The following is an 18,746-nucleotide window of genomic DNA, read 5'->3' as shown; positions in this document are numbered from 1 at the left end:
AGAAAGAACAAAAATATTTATAACTCAAGCATAATACTGTGTTACTTACAAATTGGACAACGAAATCTTAAATAAATATCCATGGTACATAATTACGGCACAAATATGCAGCAATTTGGCAACCTTTTATACCGTTTTTCTTTTCCTCATTACAGTGCAAAGGGGGGAAAGACACTGCCGTTTAACAAGCTGTAGCTAAATACATTGCAAAATTCAGATTTTATACAAAACATCTTGCTTAGACTTTATAAAAAACCAACATTGCTCTATGTACACAATCTGGGTAAGAAAAGCCATTTCTGTCTTGTTTTCATGTGTATTTTTATTAAAAAGGTGAATAAGGCTACTGTAACACCCCGAATCCATATACAGTAAAATCTGAACCCTATTTACAGCATCTTCAGTTAAACGTTATGGTGCAAATTCCAAAGTCAGGTGACTAGGGATGAGAATACAAGCAAGGCATTTACAGTAACTTTCCAAAGCGGCACCAACTTCAAATAAAGGGAGAGTTGGTAGATTGTCATATTCTGCACCAGACACAAAACAGACGCACAGAACACTTTTCCATTGGTTGCAGGTAACTCTTCATTGAATTCATCTGATTTTTCACAGTTTAGCATATAACCAAAAGGTAGCCAACCGATGAGACACATTTGATTTCATTAAAATCAGACTATTTCCCATGTTTCCCCTTCTTGCCCCTCTCCCCCATCCGAAAGGTAATTTTTGATGGCTTACAAGAAAATCTTGTACGAATGCACGTAAAGGAGAGGGTGGGGTGATGGAAAGAATTACATATGTACTGTGGCTGGTCACCATGGCAACCCTCCACAGACCTATGATATAGATATATATAATATATATTGTAGATATATATTATACATATATGTACACATGTATACCACTCACCCACTCACACACACACACACGCACTTTGGACCAACATCATTTTCAGGTTCAGGAAATAGAGAAGGAATAATTTCTGTGACAACTCATTTTTGCAGGCATTCACTGGAGGTCTGAGAACCTTAAAATGCTGTTGCTACATTTTTTTTTCTCCCAATTCAGAAAGCAAAGTGTTACCATAGTAACAGGACTATGTTAAAGATGTCTATTTTGCATAGCACATAAAAAGTAGGTTTCCTGTTTACTCGTTTTGTTTCCCAAAAGGGAGGGGGTGGGGAGGGGGTGGGGGAAGGGGGCCGGAGCTAAACTTTCAGCCCTAAGCCCCCTCTGAGGGGACCCGGTGGATTTTAGCGAACACTTCAGCCATAAGGCAAGGGAATACACAACACAGAAATGAAATGCCGGAACATCTTGCCACTGTTAAATATACGATGCGGTAACATCCATTTCCTGGTATGCAGGGCTTGTATTTCCTAGTCTACGGTTACGTGAGATGCCTTCAGAGGACTGGGTTATTTTTGTATTTACTCCCGTTATTGTTATTTTTGGAGTGATGTTGTTTTTCCCAGATGGAGCTGTCCAATTTTTCTTTTTTTAAGCACTGAGCGTTGGGACCACGTAATTGCCACAAGTGAATTTCACGTCTTTCTGGTGTGATTTGTGTGCAATCTTAAAATATATATTAGTACAAATCTGTCAGTTTCTATCCCTTGTGTTCTATATACCTGTTATAAATACGTGCCATCTTCCTCCCCCCTCGACATCATGATTTATTTCCGTCTTAAGGACTCAAAGAAGTTCGCAGTATGCGTCACCTGGACACAGCGTGCGGGCTGTGGCCTTGCTCAGTACCTCCGCGTCCGTCCTTGCAGCCGGACAGGACAGCACCGCCATAAACCAAAGTGTCGTGAGGCTCAAGTGGGGGTGCGGGGGGAGGGCACTGGGGGGGGGGGGGAATCTGACCTACCTTTCACATAGGAGAATGCCTCAATAACATGGATGATGATGGAATCACAGCCTGTTTGACCTTTGGCTTGTAAACTTCTAGGTCAGATCCGGCTCTCTGCTGTTCTCCTAAATGCTTTCCCTGTGTTTCATAAAATGTGATCAGTATAGCAGCTGAGTCTGCTTCAGACATCATCCAAAGCCGACCGACTCCTACAGCGCCGAGGCCGTGCGCCTTATTGCCAGTACGACAACAGTCCTGCCCAGATCTGTCATCGGCGGCCCTCCCGGCCCGCCCCTCTACGACAATGCCCCTTTGTCCTACCCAGCGGAGAGAGACTGTGCTCCTCCTGCGCGTTGCCATTTGATCGGCGGATCCCTTCCAAGGCGCCCCACCCCACCGCGTGCGTGGTGTCTCCTACTTGCCTCTTAAAACCTCAGCCAACCAAAGTGCTGTGCTACCTAATTGGGGTTCCCCCTCGACTTTCTGCTCCCGACGCACCAGCAGCAGCGTTGAACTGCATTTGCAGACAGCCCTCCCCACCCCCACCCCGGCCCGCCCCCTTCCATGAGCTCCTGGTCTTTCTGGTCTTCCGCAGCTGAAGGCTCCTTAGTAGCAGACGCAATTTCTAGAAGTGTAGGACCCATCGGCTCCAGCTGCCGTGGCGCGGGGGCAGGAGACTCCCAAGGTGAGTGTGCCAGCAGTGATGCGGGGTGTGGAGTGAGGGGCTCGCGCTGCGGGGCCCCGGAGGTCGGCAGGGGTGTGTGCAACAGTGAGGACTGGACGCGGGACCTCTGAAAGCCTCCCCCAGCCAGAGGTCTGTGTGACAAGTCCGGACGCTCCTCGGGAGGGACGCCCAAGGCAGAAGGCGGCGTTTCCAGGCCCCGCGGCCCCCGGGGGACACCTGCCCGGGATGCTCACGGCTCGCCCAGTCCCCCCCACGCCCGCTGCCGCTCTGTCGCCCTCGGCTTCCTGCAGGCCCAGGTGACCGCGGCGCATGGCTTGGAGGTGGAGGGGGGAGGCGGGCGCTGCGGTCCCATCGGGCACCTTCCACGCCAGTCTCCCGGCCGGCGGTGGGCGTCTGTCTTCACCGCGGTCCGGGCGCTACAGACTAGGTAAGCTGTCCAACTCAACAGGGCTCTTCCGAGAAGGAGTGCTCCCTCTCCCCCGCCGTGCTCCGGTCCATTCGAGACACGGGGGGGTCATCAAACCCTCCTCGGGGCGGTGGCGGGACAGTGGGCTTCCTCCGGGAAAGCGAAGGCACCGCCGCGTCTCAGACCTTGTAGTAAATGTTCGCCGGGCTCTGGGGAGGCATCTCCTGGACTATGTACACGGGGTGCCCGTAGTCCCCGCTGACCTTCTCGTAGTGGGGGCAGAACACACTGTCCGCAGTCCTCAGCGGGATGATAATGTCACTGGGCTCTGAGCCGCTGTTGTTGCCGCTGCGCTTGGGGGTGGCCAGCGTGCTGAGCGACAGCGTGGCCGTGTGCTGCGGCGAGTGCTTCCTGTGTCTCCTCCGGTACTTGAGCAGGAGCACCACCAGCGTGATGATGATGACGATGAAGATGATGCATCCTGAAGCAATCCCTGCGAATAAGGCCACTTCGGAACCGAGGATGTTGTTCCCCGAATGCCCGGCACTGCTGCCGTCTGTGCTGGAACCTGCGGCCGGGGACGGAAAGGAGCAGCCCAGTTACTGCTGTCCCTGCTCGGATGGCAGCCCCCCAGCCTCGGTTCCCAGCCGCGCACACCCAGCAGGACGTGGCGATCGCCCCAAAAGGGGACACGAACGGGACCCGGGCTCGCCGGCCGCTCTCAACCACAGGTGTCCCCATCCGTCCACCCTTGGGGACAGGAGGGGACAGGCTCCCACGCTTCCGCCCCAGGTCCTAAACCGCCGCCAGCCACAGCAGGTGGACACAAAGGAAGCGGCCACCTCTGGGGCCAGGGCTGACTGCCGTGCGCTGCCCCCCTTGCCCCTCTGGGCGCCGGCCTTCCCGAGCATCTCCCGCCGCCTGCTTTCTATAGACAAGCCCTGCCTGCTGCGCACTGAGGGGACCCTGGGGCCCTGGGAACACATGTCGCTCGTAACTCGCTTGTATTATTTGGTTTACACCTAAAATATATTGGGAAGGCAGCAGAAACACTCACGCTGAACACGCTGCCAACCCAAATGGGAAGCACTAAAAACTTGCCTGGCATCATTAGATTATCCATTTATCGGAGTGTCATGAGAATTTGACACATCTTGCCATTGAAAATTAGAAACAACAGCCTCCCTCCATGATGCTTGCAAAGCGGGGGAAGTGGCCTGCAGATGCTGACTGCACATGCCACCAACAGGCACGCTGGTCCCTCACACGAGACTGCTGACGTCGGGGAGCAGCTACTGTACGGAAATGTCATTAGCGTGGAAATAAATACGTAGCTATCTGCTCAAGGACCGGTACGAAAATGAAATTCAATGGCGGCCAACTTTATCCTGTATTCTAAACTTCAGCCAGTGATCCGACTGGTATTTTATTTTACGCTGAAAATGTGAAACAAAAATGTCAACAGTAACCACTCAAAGAACACGGCATTATGCGATATTTTAAGATGCCACCACCTAAAATGTAGAGGAGGATCAATCAGGCTCTTTGTGGATCAGACATAATTAGGCGAGGTATTAGAACATTAATTACATACATGTGAATATCGGCTCTACGCTACTGTTGCAACAGGCACGATTAAGTGTCTCCAATAAAAATAACCTTGGTCTGAGTGAGTAGTGCTCGTAATTGGCACTTGCATCTGATAAATTCTACTCTTCTGAATGGGAAACTTCCGTGGGAAGGCGCAATTCTGTTCTTATCGAGCCGTTAATAACAAGTACCTGCGAGCAAAGGTTACTGACTTGGGGAACTACAAGTTAATCCACTAGTATCCAAGGGCTTGGACTCTGTCCTGCCTCTTGCTCACGGGACCCATGGACGCATCCACACACACTCACGCTGCCATACCTGGATTTGGTTTGACAAAGGGACTTGTCGTTGAACTTCTTCCATTTGTACCGGCTTCTAGTTCTGGGCGTCGTGTCGGATCATTATGCCTGGTTGACCCAGCAGAACTCGCATCTATACGAGGAACAAATGATTACTTATAGCCCAGACACCTAATGAGATCTAGCTCTAAGAACTGCCGCGTGTCAATCTCAAGAGGCACAGACAGCAATGAACGTGAGATTCTTTATGCAAAGTGCTGTGACATACAAGAATAGAGTTCTCCTTTTAAAACGGAACGGTGGTACTACTTATGTCAGAGGTTCAGATCGTGAGGCCATCTGTGGAAACTATAGGGATTCTTGCATTTGGCACGCAGAGCATTGCAGATGACATTTCAATTTAAATGAGCAAGTTGACTGACTACTATACCAATTTCTAATTAGAAGAATAAATCTTTCTGCACAATAGGTTATCTGTGTGGGAAAAGGCTCAGTGAACTAGTCTTCTGTACTCGAGATGCAGAAATGGGCCAAATGGCAGAAACCTAAGTTTTCACTCTGGGTAGTGTAATTTTTTTTGAACCAAAGAGGTGTTTTGCTTTTAATAAGAAAAAAAAAAAAAGTGTGTATAGAGATACACGTACACACACATATGGCAATGGACGTTGTACCTGGCTGACCTTAACTGTGAGAAGAAACTCCAATAAAAGAAGTTTGTTACACTGACTTGAGGAAATCTGTCAGTGGCTCAAGGTGCAGAGAAAGATGTGCTTTCGAAACTAGGCTACGAGTGCATGAAGGTGGGCGTTCACGGCATTGGTGCCACACTCGTTGGGGACTCAACCAGATTATGGTGGCTTCATGGAGCAGACGGTCTTTACCTTGTCCAACTTTCATGAGGATCTTCATGGCTCTTGTCTGGCACACCCCTCCCTCCTGGTTATCCAGGCCCTCCAAAGACCCATTTGATGTAGCTGATTAAAAATAAAATGGACAAAACAAAAAAATAAAGAAAAATCAGGAAATCAATAAGCCAAGTTTACATGAACATGAAATGTCTGAAAACAATTTGAAAAATAAGAATTCACTCTTAGTCACAAGTTTTCGGAAAGTATGGGATGCTGAAAGCCAAAAAATAAAAAATAAAGAAAATAAAGAAAAATGGATCCTGTCAACACCGCTGCACGTATGCTATCTGGTTTCAAGTTCACTTAAGCGCTTTCTCCTTCCTTCAGAATCAACTGATTTAGGGTCAGTCCATACATAAAAGGGACAGGACCTTCCAAAAAGCTTACTATTTCAGGGTTGGCCTCAAAAGAGCAAAGTAGTTAATACAGTAACTTTAAAATGTGGTAATCATCGCACAACACCTGCTTCCTCTACTACAGATTTCCTGCTTCGAGAACAATTAGCTCGATGCTCCCTGTTTGCCAAGCATCCAAGTTCGGTAAACACTAAAAGAGGAGACTCCCACACCCCCTCCTTTTCTTTCCCCGCCTTATGTGAGATGAAGAAGTATGTTAGGATTCAGGTCTTCCACTTCTGAAGTTTTCTCTCCATCATTTTGCACTGGACTGGAAATAATAAGTGTGTTATCATCACCAAGACCGACCTCAGACAGACTCTTCAACCAAGCTACCTGCTGGAGCACAGCTTGACCGACAGAGGGGACCACGCGCGCCCTCTGCTCTGTCAGGGCCCTGGGGCAACCCTGGGGTATGAGGGGAGATTGTGCAGTACCCACTTGCCTCCTGTTTAGCTCGAGTCCCTTCCCATTTCAAGAGGGAGGAGGAAGGACAGGACATTTGACCACTGTCAGTACTTTTAAACAAACAGCCTATGCTCCACTGTGTGTAAACACGTTGCTGTTGCGTCTCCTTAGGACGGTGAGTTCTCTGAATAGCGTTGTGACTAAAGCTGTAAAAAGACTGCCAGGTACTTTGCTAAGGAAGAGGACTTAAATTGCAGGTCAAGTTCCAGAAGAAAAAGAAGGTGGAGGGTGCTAGACGTTCCCATTCTTCCAAAGTTCAAGGGGCAAGGAACAGAAGTGTTTCATATACATTTCTGTGCGGTAAATCATTCTCTACTTTGATTATCAAAGGCTGGTCTACTAACACTGTACTTTTCAAGGCACGGAAACAGGGACAGAATTTCTGGTAAAAATACATCCAAAGGCACTCTTTCAACGGGTTGTTTGTTTTCCAAATGGTGGACCGGCCAGCAAGGTCTACACGCACACATAGCAATACGTGGGCTACAGAGTTACAACTTTTACTTTCACTGCTTTGAAAAACAATGGCTGCTTCTTGTGTGTATAAATATCTCTGTGCTTATCTGAGTGTTTCCTTAAAGTTTACAGTCTTACGATCAGACCTCACTCCTCCGCTGACACTGGTGCCGAGTTTCTCCTGGGAAAATGGGCAAGATGGCCATAATCATTCTGGGGGTAAAAAGTAGACAGTCTCCTCTTGTAGATTGTTGAGAAAATGTTTGGCAGAGAAGTTAAAACAAATACCTAAAAACTTTATATGCCTCTGTGAATCTAATAAAAAAAAAAAAATCGTTTTTTTCCTTCCCCATTTCTCCACCCGCTTTCTCTTTTCCCTCCTCCAGACAGTTTCCTAAATTTCGAAGGGCCCTTTCCTCCCAAAGCCATGAAACAGTGTGGCTGTCTTCGTGCAGGCACTGTTTGAGGGCAGGTGCAGAACAATGCTATCATCTCTATTTAATCTTTCTCAAAAATTAGGATATGTTTTCATGTAGAAACCCTGGAAAGCTGAGGTCTAGCCAATGGCTTCAGAAGTTTACTTAATTCAAATGGAATCTCAATGTTTTCTATGCTGTAGGCACATAAATGCACTTTCATGCAAAAGTGCACCCAAATGCACAGCGAAATGACCTCTTTCTAACGGCTTAACAAATATGTTAAAAATACGATCTGAAGGGTGGTGCACAGAAAAGGCGGGGGTGGGGTGGGGTGGGTAGAGCTTTGTTTGTTTGAACCTGGAGGTCAAAAGGTCAAAGATTCAGATCTGAAGGAGAAAAAACAATGAATACCAGAGTGGGTAAGACAAGACGTGGTAGAGAAGAGTCACCGTGGAACAGAATTCAAACCTGCGTCCTCAAAGATAAAAGCTTCTGACTGCTTCTACCAAGTCCATTTGGAAGCAGGAGGGCTGCACCTCATTTGGGTGATTTTTTCTTTTGATTTTAATTTGTAGGTCACCGCCCTTTCTGGATACCAATGCTTCCGTGCAGAGTGCTTGTGGGTGTGCCCTGAATGCTGTCCAAGTGACCCCCAAATGTAGAGAGCTCCAAGAATTCAAATTAAACTGCAATCTGTAATTTAGCATCCACAGACTATAAGATGGTAGGAGGAAAACTGTGTAGCCGGAGAATGAATCTGCTCTCCATTTTTAACAGTTGAAACTTTTTTTTAATTCCTTGAGGGAGGAAGAGCCTTCAAGCCCTGAGCTGCACAGAGAGAAATGGGAGCTTGTGCCTTTGTCTGGTTCTTGGAGATCAGAGGCCGATGCTGGTTTGGCGAGGCGGGGGGGGGGGGGGGGGGGGGTGAAGGGGGAGGATGGGCCAAGAGGGAGAACACTGTGATGTGCATTCCAGACGCTTGCTTTGTTCCCCTTTAAGTCAACTTGCAAGTTGCAAAGGTGACTGGAAGATATTGGAAAATTCATTACTAACGTTAACACAGCATCCCAGATACCTGGTTGTTTAAAAAGGGAATGAACTATAAAATACAGCTGGATGTTTGCTGTGAAGGAGTTTTGCCCTGCCGTATGGTAGCCATGACCCGAGCGGTCCCAGAAAGCCTGGTTGGAAGATGTCAGCAACCAACTGGAGCTTCAGAAGGTTAGCTTTCTAGCAAGCATAGAATAATTTAGAGTGACTTGAACTTACTTTATATTTGATTCTGTAATGAAAATTACCCTCACTCTTCCCTATGACCTCCTCAGCAGGAAGTGTAGGAAGCATCGTTCTCATTCTAGGGGTCCTCCTGTCCCTTGCCTTGAGCAAGGACACTGACAAGTGTCCTGTCCTGATAGCACCTCCTTATGGCAGTCAGCTCTGAAATAAAGCCACAAGATTAATCCTCTGAAGGCATAGTAGTGGCTCACTCTGAAAGACAAGAAAGTGCTAATGCTTGGGGAGAAAATCTAATTCCATTTCAGGAGACAATTTGGCAATATTTTTTATTGTTGATCTGAATGTATTAGGAATTTTTGACTTAGAGAGAGGGTAAAAATTTTGCTACCTCATTATCCTTCGCTTTTCTTTGTATCTACCAACATTATCTAATGCTGCCACAATTATAGTATTCCTAAATAGATGAAATTGCATTTAATCATTTGGAGACAGAAAAAATAACCCTGTTATACCTAAGCTTTTAGTGCCCATTTTTTTGTTCTTGGTCTAGAGAAAATATAGACTTTATAAAATTAAAAATTACTAAGCAAAGTTTCTCCATCCAGTTAGAAAATGGGCTTAATAAAGATACATGGGCATTTTATAGCCTGCTTTTAAAGGCTTCTGCTTCAGGGATCTAATTGCATGTAGTAAGTATACTGAAATTACCAGATTGTTCCCCTGGGGCCTGATTTCCAGTGGGTGGAGATCATTACTCAGCAAAAAAGTACCCCGAGTTCTCACTGCCTAAAAGTTCTTCACATCTGAAAACTGCACTGCCCCACATCTGTGTCTTCCGATGAATTTGTACACGGACCTATATCTGCAGCTCCTACTCCCTGGGAATGGTACACTGGTTATCCAGGGAGAAAAAAGAGAACCGGTGAATAAAACAGACTAAAGGGGCAAGAATCTTTCTGGCCGTGTTTTCTAGACTGTGCCCACAGAGAGGAAGTAAGAGTGCATTTTAACATGTCTTCATCTGATGGCCACTGCCCCACGCCCCGGGAGGCTCCACTCTGTGGCACTGGCTTTGGGCGGTTTTCACTCTATCACTTCAGTAACCTTGTGCTAATCAGATGGAGGAGTCACTGCTGGGTTGGTACCGTTATATGGGTCTCATTCACAAGGAGGTCAGGAAGGAGGGCAGCACAAAAAAAGTCTGCAGGATAATATAACATCACTAGGAAGGAATTCTTGGCTATTCTGGAAAGGATGAAAAAACACACTCATACTATGCAGGTGATTTCAAACTATTCTCAAATGTAGCTTCCTGGGATGGGGCAGAGAATGGACGGACACTCAAAAGCAAACCTTTTTATCCACTTTATCAAAGCAGTCTACCAAAGGAGAGACAGATAATAAGCACAGAGGATCAGGAAAGCCACAGAGATCAGTTTCCTAATAAGAATAGAAACTATAATGTATATAAAGCTGCACATATTTGCTCTTACTTGATGATGAAACAAATAGCACTTTGTGACAATTCTCTATCAATATCATCCTCTTTGCACGACTCTCTTCCATGCATGTCATGATACGCTGGCCCTGGTTAATTCTGATTTCTTAGGGCCGGTCTTCCTGCACGTGGCTCTTTCTCCTTAAGCTCAACACAGACTCAGAAGAACCAGAAGCCTATCACCTGACAATCTGAGGAACCCAAAGCAGCAGAATCAAGTAGGAAACAGAGAAAGCCATGACCTTCAAATAAACATGATACACAAACAAGCTTACTGTCTTCTACCAGGGCTCGCAATTCTTGGAACGTCTAAAGGCTAAAAAAGCTGGAGTGAGATGTGTAGGTTGAAAACTAAGGAACCCGATAAAAATGTAATCGATGACTGTGAACATATAAACCCGGGAAACTTAGAGCATTGTCCTTAACACCCTGACAGCAATTCAAAGTCAAAATGTCTAGTATCAAAACAGCGATTTAATTTCTAGATATCAAGGTAGTTCGATGCCTTGGATATCACAAGGGTCCTTTCAGATACTGAGGAGAAAGATTCTAAACATGGACATGATAGAGTTCAGTGAGTGCCAAAAATAAATGCCTTTTTCTGTAATTAATAAAAACTTCTGAAACAGAAACAACTGTATAATGTGCCAAAAGGAAGGAGAAAACGTCCCTTTTTCTAGCTTCTTTTCACGTGTTTTTCTTTTTGGATTTATAGTGTAAGAAATGAGGAATGTGTCATCATCAGTTTCCAAGGGCTTCGTTATTTCTCCTTGCCAGAATGTTCAAGAAAATTCAGCATGATTTCAAGGCAAATGGCATTTCATCCCATAATACCAAATTTGCCTTATCTTTGCTATATAAATAAATGCTTCTTAAAATGGCCTTAATTTGAAGAAAAAAAAATACAAAGGAAGGTATTTTCTTTTTTTTTTTTTTTTTTAATTTTTTTTCAACATTTATTTATTTTGGGGACAGAGAGAGACAGAGCATGAACGGGGGAGGGGCAGAGAGAGAGGGAGACACAGAATCGGAAACAGGCTCCAGGCTCCGAGCCATCAGCCCAGAGCCCGACGCGGGGCTTGAACTCACGGACCGCGAGATCGTGACCTGGCTGAAGTCGGACGCTCAACCGACTGCGCCACCCAGGCGCCCCAAGGAAGGTATTTTCAAAGTGAAATATACATCCACAAAAAAGATTGCTTTTTTTTTTTTTTTTTTTTTTTTTAATCTCTACTTGATGTGACAGCTCTCACGGGCATTTGATTAGCTGATTTTTAGTGTGTGGGGAACAGTTCACAGTTCAAACACTGTATAAGCTACTAGTGAGGTAGGATGTGTGTGTTTCTCCCCCAAGGAAACATTGTTCCAGTATGATAAGAAGAATCACTTGAATTAAAACCACATCACTGTGGTTGTGTTTTGAAATTTTAAGGCAGTAAATCATGCATTAAGAATTAATAACTGGCTTAGCCCCAGTGACTTCTACCCAACACAATTAATTAGTTTCTCTGCTAGACAGAACGATTTGGAAAAATGAATTTAAAAAGGGAGTCACAACTTAGACCCTCCCTCTTGTATTCTAGCATTAAAATAGGAGTGAAGATACCAGGTATCAAATTTAAATGGATGCTCGTGAATAAAACAGTATAATTTTATTTTCTTAGTTTCAAATGTTCATCATGAACAATGATAGGATATTCTATTGACAGCTCAGGAAAAAGAGGTGGTTTTAAAAATGTGTTAACAACCTTGAAACAGCTTAGTAAACTTTGTGCGTTCACTAGAAGATTTAATGACCGATATTGCCACTTTATATTAATTTGGGGGGAAGAGGGGAGGTAAGAGGTTACTACGTAAACTGAGTATGAAGGTGCCAGTGTATTTATTATATCTCGTATCTCATACACCGCGTGAGACTTGGACACTGAGGGAGGTCAACCTATTGAGAGAATCGTAACAGCATAGAGTCATCATATCTAGAACATAAGAAATCCTATCACAGCTTACTCAGAAAATCTTTTAACCATCAAGAGCTGTATACAAAGATCAAGTTAGTGGCAATCATGAAAGATGCTAAGAGCCAGTTAGTTACCTTTGAGAACACAGTCCCGAAGAGTCACTGATTACATATGACCAGACTGAAAAGGAGAAGCAGCGACCATGTGTGAGTGTGCGTGTGTGTGCGTGCATGTGTGTGCGAGTGCATACATAAGGGGTATATGTTAGTGAAAGGAATACCCTCCGGGTTCCAGCAGTGTACTGACGTTTTTCTGACAAAGATCAAATAGTCCCAGCAATAAATTAAGTGTCCGTATTTTTACTAAAGGCCCACTAACCACATGAGACTGATTATGGGGTTGTTTACTCTGTTTCCCCTTAAAAATACTGCCTCCAACACCTTAGTGCCTTGATTTTTAATGGAGAATTCTGTGGAGAGAAAACACCCCTTTCTAGGTCTAGGATTTTATGGCTAAAAGCTAGGATGATTTATGTACGGAATCTTTCATTAGGTAAAAAAAAAGTTTCAATAAGATCTCAGAAAACAAGTTTTCATCTAGGTATGCTTAAGGGGATTTATCTTATTGTCACAACAATTCAGACAAAGTTAACATTCTAAGGATGTGTCAGTCAACAGTAAAATTACATTTATACACGAGAGTCAACCTGAATATGGGCCAAAACCCACTAAAAGGAATTATGTCTTATTTATTTTTTAAAAGTTTATTGATTTATTTGAGGGGGGAAGGGCACCGAGAGAGAGAGAGAGAGAGAGAGAGAGAGAATCCCAAGAAGGCTCTGCACTGTCAGCACAGAGCCTGACACATGGCTTGGAACTCACAAACTGTGAGATCATGACCTACGCGAAATCAAGAGTCGGATGCTCAAATGACTGAGCCACCCAAGCACCCTAGGAATTGTTTTAAAAATAGGTGGCCAGGGGGCACCTGGGTGGCTCAGTTGGTTGAGTGTCTGACTCTTGATTTCGGCTCAGGTCATGACCTCACAGTTTGATAGTGTGAGCCCCACATCAGACTCTATGCTGAAAGTGTGGAGCTGCTTGGGATTCTCTTCTTCCTCTCTTTGCCCCTCCCCTACTCACTCTCTCTCTCTCTTTCAAAATACATAAAATAAACTTTAAAAAAAAAAGTGGCCAGATACCCATTTCAATAAGACTGACCAAAACTCAAGTTAAAAAAAAAAAAAAAAAAATGGCAAGAATGATATAAGAGTTCAAAAGATAAAACATTATTCCCGGTTGCCTACATTAGCCTTACTTAAGCTCTCAGATTTGTAAAACTGAGAACTCCTGGTCAAGACACTGTGATATCATCTCATCCAAACATTCTGAACCGTGGAGACGCATGTGTTTGAGTGAATTATTTCTAGCCCACAATCCGCTGCCCACTCCTGGGTTTTTGATAGTCTTAATCATTAAGGTATCTGTGTGGAGATATGGAAATGTCTAGATCGCAAAGGGTCGGAGTACAGAGTTCATGGTGGGGAGGGCGCACCTCCCCCCAACTTCTTGCTCATTCTACTGTCACTAATCGGATGCAATGATATTAATGGCCCAGTAATTGGGAGTCTGCAGCACTGAAGTGGAAAACATCCATCTGAGGCAGAGTTCATCTCTGGGTGGTAAGACTTCACTAGTGACTGAATTAATGTTTGCTGACAGTTTAGAATATAGCCCTGCGGATGAGAGAATGTGCCCCTCTCCATGGCACACGCGTTTAGATGGATGTGACGTTATTTGCTTTGACCATCTAGAGACCGCTGGTAACCCCAATAAAGTGCCCTGTCTGAATCTGCCCTACACCTGAACCATATTCCATTCAGGGAACACATTGTATACTCTGGGAATCCAGAGCAATTTTCCACATGTTTGCTTCAATAAAAGAATACCTTCGTCTCTTGGTTCAACATCAGGAACAATGAGACTAGGCTACTTCACTGATGCAAAAAGCTGTTTTCAAAGCAGAGCTGTTGTTAGTAACACACAGCCTGGCTCCCTCCGTAATGTAATCAATTATGTTTCTTCCAGAGGTGCTGCACACCCACCCATCCACCCACCCTCCATCCGTCTGTCCGTCCATCCATCCGTCCATCCATCCACACTGCAGCACTTGTACTTGACTAAGGAAATTTAAAGTCTCATTGCCTCTATTTGTATATTTGAGAAATTAAAAAATTTTGTAATTTTACTGTTTAGCATCTTTCCATTGAGGGGCACAGCGGCACAGTCTGATTTGATTAATAAACGGAACTGACGGGGCGCCTGGGTGGCTCAGTCGGTTAAGCGTCCCACTCTTGATTTTGGCTCAGGTCATGGTCTCACGGTCTGTGGGATCAAGTCCCGTGTCGGGCTCTGTGCTGACAGCGCAGAACCTGCTCGGGGCTCTCTCTCTCCCTCTCTCTGACCCTACCGTACGCAACGCGCATGCACTTGTGCTCTCAAAAGAAATAAACTTCTTAAAGAAAAGGAATGGAGTTGATTAAAAGATCTACAAACAAAGAGGCCACGTGGAAGAATTGACACACTCTTATTACAGCCGCCTTTTCTCACTGGCCCTTTTTCCTTTCCTATTGCTCATGGGATGGTCTTTGTTCGACTCTGGGGCCTATGATGGAAGTTAGTTCTAGTCACACGACAGACCACAGGGCACAGGCCCTACACGTTTGAACAAGCACAGAGATCGTTCAGTATCTGGATCGTGCGAGCTTCTTGGTACCGCTATGGCACGTGTGCACACATGCCCTCTCTCTACTGTCCCTGTGTATGTGGCGTGCACACAGGTATAGTCTCTTTACAGTGCGTGTGATGGCACGCGTACGTGTAAGACCTTTCCTCTCACTAGGCGAGAGACCCAGGAGCACCATCGCGGACCAATGACGCTGGTCTAAGGCCCCCCAGCCCTGGTCTGAGTTTGGACTCTGGCATTTCATGGCCTTGGGAACTGCCCATACCATTGAGGAAGTACTCATACGTTCCAACCTCTGGTTTTCTCATGGCGATAGACACTTCTCTGCCGCGTTGTTTCTGAGACTGCAAAGTGACACAGTACGTGAAGCCACAACGCTTTCCTTTATGCGACCAAACACCTGGCCAGGGATCTCAGAATTCGGGGAACAATTGTACGACTCATAGGAACTGCACAGGTTTTCTCAAAGTGATTTTTTTTTTTAATGCCTGTCTATGCCTCTTGGCTATTTTTAAAAGTGCTTTAGTTTGCTTTAAATTTTGATCTTCAAGGTGAATATTTAAAGGCTATTAAGAAACTCGTTCTCTCTCATGCTTGTATTAGGTCTCCAGTATTACTCAGTTATTTATAAGGCTAAGTGAACTTTCAAAAAGCTATAAATACAGGTGTTAGATATTAACATGCATTTTATGAAACTGTAAAGGCAGTTTTATTCTGAGCGATTCCTAAAGAATTCCACTTTTCACATGGAATCTTCTCATCTGCTCTTGTTCTGCTTATTTTGCACATGAGGTTTTTCAGCGTCTACCACCCCCCCACCCCCACCCCCTTCAACGCCTTCCCATTGCTTTAAGAGTCGGTTGTCTTTTTCTTTCCTTAGTGGTTTTTTGGGGTAAGTCCTAGACAGGACTCTCTCTGTCTAGCTTAAATGAGATAACCTGTCACGCCTGCCCAGGTGACACCATTGGATGTGAACAGAGTCCCATTCCATGCTAGCCCTGTCCTTCTGCACCCTGGGGGATCCATCGGGATAATTATCCCAACGGCCATGACTCCATCAGGCCCATGAGCCCAAAGTTTCTCAGCACAATGTCCAGTTAAGCAGAAGCTGAGACTTTATTCCTCAAGTGCAAAGAACGTGAGCTTTGTTCGTCTGAAATCCAACAAGGAGTCTTACTGATACATTCTGGAAGAGCCTTCAGTACAGTCAGACGACGATTTCACATTATGTTAAAAAATAATAGAAACAACACTTCTAATTATCAGGCTAATGAAATACCTTTCCCAGCCTGTCTCAGTGACAAGGCAGCCCTGACACCCTTCTCTCTAGGAGGATATTTATACCATGTTAGAATGTTGCCGAAATTATCAATAAAAACACAGCGTTTCCTTTGTGTGGCAGGGAACTGAGACAAAGCCCTGGCAAGGTTGGGGAAATGCAAGTAGAGAAACGATTCCATGGACAGAACAGTCCTCCCACTCTGTCTCTTCTGGGTCTTACAGAGGATCTGCTAACAAGCTCAGGCAATTCCACCAACAGAAAGATACAGAAATGCATGTTTCTTCGGAAAGGAAGCCCAGAGACAAAAGAACTTTTATGACACTCCACCAAGATGAAGAGAAGAGATCTTATAATTAAGTTATGCAGCATTCCTGAAACTTGTAAACTCTCTGGAGTTTCATTTTATGGATGGTTTGCAAATAACTTATACTTTGCTAGCACATCTTCCCCGCCCGCTAGCTTGCGGGAAAGCCTGGCTTCGCCCTTGGGCTCCTGCCTCACACACTCTGCTCCAAGGGGACCCCATGGGTTGTACTTACTGGGAGCCAACCTTGGAAATGAGCACTTTATATAGATCATGCATTTCAATTCCTGTGACCCTGCGCAGGCAGATACAGTCAGCATCCCCAGTGCACAGATGAAGAGATTGGGGCAGAGGGTGGTTAAGTTACCCGCTGAAGGGCATTCAAGAACCCACATCTGTCTGACTCCAGACGCACACCCACCAAGCTGATCTGTCGCTCTACGTGGCATGTGTAGATAATCCTCCAGACACCCAAGGATCTGATGGACAGTCTATTACAAAGGTGACAGTTGTAGGGGCGCCTGGGTGGCTCAGTCGGTTGGGCGTCCAACTTCGGCTCAGGTCATGATCTCACAGTTCGTGGGTTCGAGCCCCGCGTCGGGCTCTGTGCTGACGGCTCAGAGCGTGGAGCCTACTTCGGATTCTGTGACTCCCCCTCTCTCTGCCCTTCCCCTGCTCACGCTCTGTGTCTCTCTGCCTCTCAATAATAAATAAACATTTAAAAAAAAATTTAAAAAAAACAAAAAACAAAAAACAAAGATGACAGTTGTAGGTTAGAATGTTTAAATGCTGGAATTTGGCAATTATATACAAGGTATAAAGATAAATCCTCACCCCAAAGTCAGGGGCTTGAGTGACAGGCTGATACGATCATGTCACTAAACTTGATGGAAGCATAGCTTTTGCTACGTTTATCATATAAAATAATTCATGAAAGAAAACCCATAATCATTTTACACAGACCACACATTCTCACAGAGCTGAAAAGAAATCTACATGTACAAGGATATTCGAAAGTTCCCACAACTTTTGTGCTGGCGAAAGGTTACGGTACACCCAGTATATTTTAGTGTCAGCTGCCAGACCTACTATTCCCCGAAACAAAGAAGTATGTCGAAAACCCAAAGGGAAAACAAACCCAAAAGGAAGACAAATATAATGAATATAAATACAAATGTAATAAATGCAGGAAATGGAATCTGCTGTTCCCCTGCTTTGATTTCTGTAAGGATAGTATTCTGTTATATTTGTATGTAAGCATTTTGATTTATTTTGCAATTTTGCTCAGAAGTGAAGTCTATGCCTAAAAAATAGCAAGCAAAGCTGACTGTGGAGCCTTCCAATTTTATATGCTCTGATTTAAAAAAAAAAAAAATTGCTTTAGAGAACTAAACCAATGGCCTAGGAAATGGTGACTCCTTCAGACTTGTCTACTGCTCCCTAAGGAAGACCTTCCCAAGCCAAAGAAAGGGAGAGGCAGCTTTGGGAAGGACCGCTGTGAGTAGGGCAGGGTGGACATTAAAGAACGACCTTTGATCAAACCATCGTTGGAAAGGACGACTTCCAGACTATTCCACAAATCCAAATCTTGGCTACGGATGTGAAGTAAAACATCGTGAAAGTTACATAAGGCTAAACTGGGGCAGGGGTGGGGGTGGGGGGGGCTCGCACACGTGGTCTTTGTCACACGGCTCTGCTGTGGCCACTGTTCACTTAAAAAGTATTAACACAGCGGCACTCACTCGTCATTCGTGTCTGACTCACATAATTTTGGAGGTGGGGTGAGAACCTCTTTGTAGGTATTTTGCAAGGTCCTGTGCTGAGCCTGGATAACCAACCTGCGGAACCTTCGTGAAGTCGGATGTGGCCTAGGGCCAGAAAACTGCTGACTCATTCGGCTCTGGGTTGTCGTCTCTAAAAAGAAATTGGAAGCCAAGCACAGAGAGTATCTACAAGAAAAGTCTAGAACACAAATATGGATGAAGACTGAGAATACAGTTAGGGAGGTTTTCCTTCTGCATTAATTGGACTGTTTACCAACAAGATAGAGCTTCCCTTAAAAATGCACACTTGAGAACAGATGGTTATTTCACAAACTTTAAAAAATGTTAAAGGCAAAATAAAAGTAACTATAGGTTACACAAAATAACGCGTACTATGCTTTTAAGGCAATTGAGACTCGGAATGTAACTGGGGTGCCTGGGGGGTTTGGTCGGTGACAGGGGTCCAACTTCAGCTT

The 18,746-nt window shown here is 45.0% G+C and overlaps 1 protein-coding gene across 2 annotated transcripts in view; it reads right to left on the bottom strand.

Moving 5' to 3' along the window:
* Window positions 1-2,403: 2,403 nt before the first annotated feature.
* The window catches only part of EFNB2 (ephrin B2), a 43,373-nt gene continuing 27,030 nt past the window's right edge, over window positions 2,404-18,746 (bottom strand). Inside the window, exons 3-5 of one of the 2 annotated variants that reach the window (XM_086708440.1) lie at window positions 5,720-5,812; window positions 4,858-4,971; window positions 2,404-3,517 (exon numbers count right to left, since the gene is read on the bottom strand). In XM_086708440.1, coding sequence (XP_086564566.1) covers window positions 3,129-3,517; window positions 4,858-4,971; window positions 5,720-5,812 — 596 coding nt within the window. In that variant the 3' untranslated portion in view covers window positions 2,404-3,128. The remainder of the gene's footprint in view (window positions 3,518-4,857; window positions 4,972-5,719; window positions 5,813-18,746) is intronic. The other variant, XM_086708444.1, reaches the window with a different exon arrangement.

Source organism: Puma concolor, chromosome A1, assembly GCF_028749965.1.
Source record: "Puma concolor isolate L17-30 chromosome A1, mPumCon1.1.hap2, whole genome shotgun sequence".
NCBI lineage: Eukaryota > Metazoa > Chordata > Mammalia > Carnivora > Felidae > Puma > Puma concolor.
This window is presented reverse-complemented; position numbering and strand designations above follow the sequence as displayed.